General features: G+C 38.2%; 1 protein-coding gene across 1 annotated transcript; it reads right to left on the bottom strand.

The window, feature by feature from the left end:
• Positions 1-1,232: 1,232 nt before the first annotated feature.
• On the bottom strand, positions 1,233-8,610 carry LOC111489928 (lysine-specific demethylase JMJ18-like). The gene is given in 12 exon segments (XM_023138333.1): positions 1,233-1,671; positions 2,497-2,600; positions 2,682-2,711; positions 2,714-2,847; positions 2,913-3,316; positions 3,449-3,817; positions 4,279-4,440; positions 5,545-5,769; positions 5,865-6,374; positions 6,469-6,546; positions 7,072-7,143; positions 8,461-8,610. Coding segments are annotated over 12 exon segments (2,325 nt in total). The 3' UTR covers positions 1,233-1,584.
• Between the last annotated feature and the right edge of the window lie 354 nt (positions 8,611-8,964).

The following is an 8,964-nucleotide window of genomic DNA, read 5'->3' as shown; positions in this document are numbered from 1 at the left end:
TGACAAAACAACATCATTTCTTATCTTTTATAAGGTATACCTAACGGTGACAGTATTAGCAGTGGGACCATGGAACATGTTAAGCCTACTCGTAAGCTAGTCTACAAAATCTATAACCTAGAGCTCTTATACCAACTGTAACGACCTGATTTTCTATTGAAATAGAGTTACTATCATATGCATGACGTAACCTCTTTATGCAGAAATATTCATTTAAAACAATTTCATAAAATGATGTCATAGACTTGTATGTTTGCATAAGAGTCTTGAAATAAAACAATGAGAAATATTCCATGCAAAATAAAATAAAACCAAAGAAAAAGATTAAAATGATGCCCTAGACTAAAACTTAAGATCTACAAAATAAAATGTAACTACCCTAACACAAGTTTCATGGTCTTTAATACGATGTCGCCGTCAATTGTACAAGAGTGTCTTGCTTTTACCTGAAATATAAGAGTAACACAAAGCGGAAGTAATTTAAAAAATACCCAGTAGTTGACCCCACTATTAGGGTCAGAGAATGCAAACACATGTGACCTATAGTTTAAAACCATATTCTAACTACTAGTTACACATGCAAGTGTGGGTCCACCAGGCAAGCTCGCACGCCCCTGTCGGGCTAGATTGAAATGACCATCATGCTCGTGCACCATGCGAGCATGATGGTCATTTCAATTTCATAGTGCACGTGTTTGTACTCATCACAAACTAGAAGTATCCCAATGCATATGAACATACAATTATGTATGAAGTTCCCATACTTCGCATTATAAATATATAAATAAATCATGCATGACAACCCTATTCATTCCTCACGTAGGGTTATCTTTTTGTAGGGGTTTATCTTTTTTGAGAGAATGTTGAACTGGTCAATAATTTCTAAATGAATATAAATTTTTCAAATCTATGGGTTTTCCCTTCCGAGCTGCCCTTCAAGGCTTTAAAACGTGTCTGGAAAAGGTTTCTTACCCTTATAAAGGGTGTTTTGTTCTTCTCCCCAACTAATATGGAACATCACAATGAGCTTCCGTGTATGCGCGCGCATCCATGCATATATATATATATATATATATATATATATATAAAAGGTTTTAATTGCTGGTAAAAATGCAATGCCACCCATAGCCCCAAGGTGGGAGAGATTCTACCTTTAAATTTTCTTATAATAATTTGCAATTTCTTACCAAAGAAACAAGCCTGTAAAATGAAATTCCTAGCAGAAAAATGTCTTTCTATCATTTTTAGATTTACTGTTGCATTTATCAGGTAATTTACAGGAGTCAATGAATGTCTATTATCAACCAAAAGTTCGTTTATTGTTAAAAAAATTTACATAAATGAAAGCAAAGAGTTAAACTGCTAATATCTATCTAGAATTGAAACTTACTGCAAATACTATATTTGTTATTTCCAGGCATATCTTAGTGTCATCATTGTTTACCTTTACGACCACCACTTCAAGCAAGCTGAGAAGTTCTTCCATGACTGTTCATAGTGAGTATAAATTCTGGACTATATCATCATCATCATTATCTTTTCATCTGCTTCCCAGATTTTCATACTTGGCTGTTCTCCAGTTAGTTAGCCTTGGTGGGTACTCAATGATATACCTGATGATCCACTTGTAAAAAGCAATCCACTTTCACTGGGAGATTCTTCCAAGCTCACCTAATTCCACAGAATCAACGATTAATACACAACCAATTTTCTTAGAGCTCTCTTTATGGTAAAAGCTATATAGTGAGATCCTACATCAGTTGGGAAGGAGAACGAAACATTTTTTATAAGGATATGGTAACCTCTCCGTAGCAAATGCGTTTAAAAACTTTAAGGGAAAGCCCAAAGAGGACAATATCTATTAGTGGTGGGTTTGGACGGTTACAAATGGTATCAGAGCCAAACACCGGGCGATGTGCCGCGAGGAGGCTGAGCTCTGAAGAGCTATGTGCCAGCAAGGACGCTGAGTCCCGAAGGAGGTGGATTTGGGGGTTCCCACATTGATTGAAGAAGGGGACGAGTGACAGCAAAGGATGCTGGGCCCCGGAAGGGGAGGTGGATTGTGAGATCCCACATCGATTGGGAGGAGAATGAAATTATAAGGGTATGGAAACCTCTCCCTAGCAGACGCGTTTCAAAAACCTTAAGAGGAAGCCCGAAAAAGAAAGCCCAAAGAGGACAATATTTACTAGGGGTGGGCTTGGACTGTTACAAATGCTATCAGAGCCAGACACAAGGCGATGTGCCAGCGAGGAGGCTTCCCAAAGGGGGTGGACACAAGGCGATGTGCCAGCAAGGACGCTGGGCCTCGAAGGGGGGTGGATTGGGGAGTCCCACATCGATTGGAAGAAGGGACCGAGTGCCAGCGAGGACGCTGGGACCCAAAGGGAGGTGGATTGTGAGATAGAACAAACATTCTTTATAAGGGCATTCTTTATAAAGGTATGAAACCTCTCCCTACCAGACGCATTTTAAAAACTTTAAGGGGTGACTCACCTTGAATAGAGGTCCCAGGAGGCCATGATCGAAAACATCTGACCTGCAGGTAACAATATTAGTTGGATTAAGCACACTAAAGAATTTCTCTCGGCTTCTAAAACCTGAAGAAGTCGAACAAAAAAACAACAATAAAAAACAGAATCCTCTGAATTAGGAAATTAAAGCTAATTTTAAGGTAATACCTTTTGGAAATATGGCTTTCTGGCGGTGCAAGGCTTTCCAAGCATAATTGTTCCAATATTTGTAGGTTCAACAAAAGGAACCAAATTCCAAGAACTTGGCGGTATCTTTTTCTTCATGTGCTGCTTTACAAACGTCCTTTTCTTCAAACACCAAACTCTACGTTTCCTCCAAATCAATGATTATCTGCTCACTCTTGTCCCGCCTCGTCTTTATTAATACCCTTACTTCACCATTTACAATGCATTAAAGCTATTATTTCTGGAGACCAAGATGAATTTCCAATTACCTTAGCTACAGTTCCATTGTCGTTTCCCATTTCACAGTATCTCGAGGCCCATTCTTTAATGGCATCTAATCCCCCTTCTAATGCTCCAACAAGTGTGTGCAGCTCGTTTATACTGTAGCGAAAGAGCACGCACCTGTCGTCTACTGGACATGAACAAAAGTTACTAGCATGCTTAAGGCATGAGAATCGATCGGGGGAACACTTGCACGAAGTTGAAGAGAGATATAAGTCGTAGAAGCAGGCATAACACTCTCTCTCGCTTTTGCAATCAATCTCGTTTTCCATCTTTTGCACCTTCATAAGAGTTGGAAGGCAATTCATTCTTTCCTCCTCCATCTTCACCCTTGTCTGTGAATATTGACATGATAACATCAGTTTTAGTACAACATGAACAAGCCAGATAGCTCACTCAGTGCCACATTCATATAGACTATGCAAATGCAAACAGAGGATTTGGGAGGATGAGAAAGAACAGTTTACCTTGATCACTTTTGTAAGATCTCCATCTTTTCCACACACACTTATCCAACTCTGATTACTTGGTGTTCTCTTTTCAAGAACTAATAGCTCCCAAAGGGCCTGGGCAGCTTCCCGAGCTGATCCAATTAACAATTTATCATGTGAAAGCGATGTCCTATGTCGTTGTGCACTATAAAGTTCGATAGCATTTTGCCCATGAATCAACCAGTCCACCGGTGCCACGTTCACAGCCTCAGCACAGTTGAAACCACAATTAAATCCTGCGTGATATGCCCTTGGAAACGTAAGAACAAACTCCCTGGAATTTTGGACCACTCGATACACAGGTACTCCTTCAGATTTGAGTATTGAAGGAGATAATTGAGTGACCTGTTGCAAGAAAAAAGTCATAATTCTTTAAGAAAATTTAGAAAAAGGTTGCTTCTACCGAGAGAATTGAAGATGTGACAGAAAGTTATCAAGCACACCAGTTGATGAAAGTCGAAGTAGAGGGCTGAAAAAAATAGCATGGTATTTAAAAGGTTCAGAAAAAGTTATATTCGATGATTCATGATTCCCACTATACAACATTGGAGTTACACTAGGTGTCCCCAACCGTCGAATGAATTGGACTAGGCTCATACAAGGGTCCATTCTATTGTTGATAGAAAATATGTTCCGAGAATACAAATTATTTGAATGAAAATTAAATGATATCTATATAGATGTATAGTCAAGACCGTAAATGATAACAAACCAACACTTCTGGAAATTTCAACTACGGTGAGATCTTTATGTTTGTGGGAGTTCATTCCAGCACGATTTGGAAAATAATAAACTGATCAAATTACCAAGTCATGAAGTAAATCTGGGTGTTCTTCAAATAAGTCAGGCAAATGTTTTTTCATTGCAGCTTCTAAAGAAGGTGCGTAGCTTCCAGGAACTCCATACCATACTTTTGGATCGCCCCAGTGCATATAGTTTAAAGAGTAAAGATGGTGGTCTTCAACATGCTGTTAAAAAATCACAACAAAAAACCTGGAATGACTTTTGAGAAGAGAAAATATTTCGTAAACAGTTGCGGAATTTAACCAGATAATCAATCGACAGCGCAAGTCTTCTTCATATAAACTGAAGAGCCAAAAATCATCTTACTACGCTATGCTAAATATCAAAATTCATATTATTACAAAAGAAAGAGAGGCAATAGATGATAAATAAGCAAAAAGCAGTATGGCTTCCATCATGACAGTTCGTACTTCTGTAACCTTCAGACTTTTTTTAATGTCACATTTCAGTCTTTGTTTTCCTGATCTATTTAATCGATTGCAGTAGAGAGATAGTTGGGCCCAAGTGCAAAGCACATAGTTTTTAGAAATAGTTGAAAACAAAATTAAAAGCTATCGAAAGGAAATACACACTAACCCAATTTTTCGGAAGCATAGAAATTACAGTTCTTGCAATAACCTAAAAGGTCGTATCATATCCCCCGAAGGAGGATGGATTTTGAGATCCCACATCAATTGGAGTGAAGAACAAGTGTCAGCGAGGATGCTGGGCCCTAAAGGGGGTAGATTGTGAGATCCACATCGATTGGAGAGGGGAACGAGTGTCAGTGAGGACGTTGGGCCCTGAAGCAGGGTGGATTGTGAGATCTCACATCTGTTGAGGAGGACAATAAAGCATTCTTTGTAAGGGTGTGAAAACCTCTCCCTAGAAGACGTGTTTTAAAAACCTTGAGGGGAAGCCCGAAAGGGAAAGCCCAAAGAGGACAATATCTGCTAGCAGTGGGCTTAAGCTGTTACAGCTTAGTTTCCTTATCTCTGCACCTTCTTTAGAGACAACGGAGTCCTTAGCTACTAAATATGTTTTGAGTGGATACATAGGTTAAGCTACCATTCTCAATTATAAACATATTGTTATCCTAATTTTATGTAATATGAATATATTCAAAAATTACTTGAAGAATAGATGGATTTTGAGAATAAGAGACCCAAGGAAGAGGTGAAAGGATGGTGATTTCTTTTGATAAGAGACATTTCATTCAACAAAAATAAATACGGGATACGTGAAGACGAGAGGTCTCCACTCTCCTTAACAAAAGAGGACAAACTTACCCAACAAAATGATGAAAAGAACATTCCGACATACAGCCATGGAACTAGAACTCCAGATATATCACTTTCCTCAAAACACAGAACAGAACCTGGCAAGCGAGGGAAGTTATTCAGATTCCAACCAGACTTTACATATGGATCTGAAATTCCTTCAGTTACCATCGATGAGGCCTTGGGAAAGCCACTGGCGAACGTTCCTGATTCTATATCAGCTCCATAGTAAACCTGCAATACGGCATAATAAAACAGAGTACTCATGAACGTGCAAATATTTAAGAAATACAAAATAAAAAAACTAGTAAAAGACAATATTTTTATACCTCGACCTCATCTGTAGACTTTTCAACTATCCGCCAGTACTCACCCTCAATATCCTCCACAGAAGGCTCCCTTCTCTGGCTAGATTTGATATCAAAATTTAAATCCTCTTGAGCCTGCTTAATTCCAAAATAACATTCCTTAAAGTAGTCTGCATATGCCTGGAATTCCTTGAGTGTGAAGTCTGGTCCAGAATTGAATCCAAATTTTTTATCAGACCCAGAAGAAGGGTTTGCTTCTACACCAAGATTGGTGTTTCTAACTGATGTCCCTGCTCTTGACTGCTTCCTTCGCTTGCGTTTTCTACCTCTACTCTTCTTTTTCATGGGCTCCCTATTTTGTAGCAAATCAAGTTGCTGAATACGAGTAGAAAATTTGTCATTTTCCCATATGCATTTCTCCTTGAGAACGCATGGTGGATTCCAAGAAGGCGGAGGGACAATCCGGCATATACCATAAGCTTCTGCTTGAAGACGAATCTTAGCTATGTACCCAAGTGTATCTTCAAATTCCTAATGAATAGTAAAAGTGGATAAAACCAAGTTTGTATAAGAGAAACAAAAGGCTACGAAGTTGTACAATAATTTCTTTAATAAATGATATTACCTCAACGGTTGGATAAAATACAGGTGCTTCATCAATTAAAGGCCTGCACGCTTCATGCGGGTCCCATCTAGCTGATATCTGCAACATGACAAAAGGGAGTGCTAATAAAGGGTACTTAATTTTGTTGGACAAGATACATACATCAATCACAATATATTGGTGTCATATGAGGATGCAAAACATGACCCTGGAAGAAAAATATTGAACAAAACTCCGTAGCTAAGGAACTCTACCAAGAAGCTCAGAAACAACTCAAGCAATAAATGTATCAAGGCTCTCTTTTAATCACACCACAATCCGATGATTACATACGAATAAATAATGCTAGATTTGGTAATAAAGAGGTGTCTCGAAATAAGTGGAACAGTGGAGTAGACTGTTAATGATAAGAGTCCTGCATCAGGGCAACAAACCGAAGGCACAGATTCCCCCATCAAGAGCAGATGCATTTAATATGGACATTAAAGTGTACAAGAAAAAGTCTCAACGGAATCCTTCTCATCCAAATCGTGCATTTTCACACATATTACAAAGTTCATATCGCAAAATTTTATAGGCTAATCGTGTGCCACGGCATCTAACAATGGTGCTCGAGTTATGTACCTTCAGATGCTGAGGACTCCCTAACATCTCAACAATCTGATCACTTTTATGACTGCTCTTGGAAGAACGATCCTGGAAAGAAAGACCTCAAGTGAGAAAGGAGTGTATTGATTTATATATATATGTATATATGTGCCTATCTTAGCACAACAAAAATTGGACATCCGTCTAAATTGTGATAGAAAATCAAACCTACTAGCAGTCTAAATTAACAAGTTTCCTGACAGCAAGTTCTTGACGAAAATCCAGTGTATAGAAGAAAATATTTTATAGGTCTAACATTATCAAATACAGATCAACGTTAACAATAAAGATCGGTTCCTAACTTGGCTTGGGTTCCCAGAGAATGAATGGATAATTCTTTCTAAAAAATGATCTCTGGTTCTATGCTCTAAGGGCAGTTTACAGTGCCTAAGGCTATCAAAATAATATTCAAATCACTCATTAGAAAAAAAAACATCACCAATAGGAAGTTCATAATACACCTTTTCACTATTATTAGTGAACATGTTTTCTTCAAATTGCAGCAAAATTTGAAGAATTATAATTAGCAAGTTCCAAAAAAAATCTATGATCACCAGGTAAACAAACAAAAGTCAGAAAAAAATTCGAGAACAAAAGATAACAAGAAAAATCTATAAATTTTGTTCTAGAATAGAAGGAGAAGATCTGTTCAATCAAAGGTCAGATGGTAAAAGATTGATTTTACAATGTTATATTTACCCGAACTACAAGGATAATAAATTCAAACATATTCAAGTTCAAGAAAAGAAATCAGAAATCATTCTGATCTATCGACAGCAATGACGTGAAAACCTAATTCATCAAACAAAGAAGCAAAATTCAAACCCATTTGCATGAAAATACACAACATTATCAGAGAAAAATGTTCCTGCATGAGCATAATCAAGCTATCATATTCAGAACAGGAGTTATTAAATCGGGTGCTTACCCCAAATCAAGAGAGCTACGAAAGCAAAAATCATTCCGGGAAGCAATGTTTCACCATTGTCTCAACCAAGAGCTTTAATGGATGTAAGTGGATTGATTTACAGAATCAAACCCTCAAGAGTAATGACTGAATTCTAAAAAAAAAGAAGAAAAAAAATACCCAAATGATGATCAATTGCATGTTTTCAAAGAAACCCAGTTTCTAAAATTCCCCAAGAGAAATGAAAAATACCAAATGTTGAAATCAAATGGACGATAACGGATGAAATTAATTGGTAAGTAAATAAGGCAGGAAGAACAATAAATATGAAGAGGTTTCGAAATTCCTGATAGAAACAGGAAAAGGAAGAGAGAAGGGGCCTGCGAGAGCAAATGTTAAAGAAATAAGAATCAGGGAGAGAGAGAGAAAGAAAAGCCGCTAAAAGCACGCGGATTAACGGAAAGCGGCGAAACCGAAGCCAGGCAAGAGCCAAAACTGGGAGTTGATTGAGTGGCTAATTTTGATGTGGCTCGTTGGAGCTCGTGATTGTGCCCCAGTCCAGTCCAGTCCAGTCCAGTACGGATTTGGCTCGTTGCAAGCAATACCATACAAATAAAGCAACCGGATGCTATGGATTACTAAGCAACCGGATGTCTTGTTGCAACCTCGAATGCAAACTCATATACTAGGGACCTATCGTTAAAATTATTATATGGGTGGCCTCCAATGTAGACAAAATTCGATGTATAGTACTTTCCTATATACGACTCACGAGCATGGGTCCCTAAGCAGTTCGTACTCCCTGGACCTATCATAGACGAGCTAGTTGTTTTTAGTGACGTCCGGAAGTCAGCAAACCCCTGAGTGTCATGAGAGGCATGACCATCATCATCATAGTGTACGCGTTCGTACTCATCATCATAAATGGGGAAGTATCCCGATGTATATAAACACACAAAATG

The sequence above is a fragment of the Cucurbita maxima genome, unplaced genomic scaffold, assembly GCF_002738345.1.
Source record: "Cucurbita maxima cultivar Rimu unplaced genomic scaffold, Cmax_1.0 Cma_Scf00015, whole genome shotgun sequence".
Classification (NCBI taxonomy): domain Eukaryota; kingdom Viridiplantae; phylum Streptophyta; class Magnoliopsida; order Cucurbitales; family Cucurbitaceae; genus Cucurbita; species Cucurbita maxima.
The sequence above is the reverse complement of the archived record's forward strand: the minus strand, read 5'-3'. Positions and strand labels throughout refer to the sequence as shown.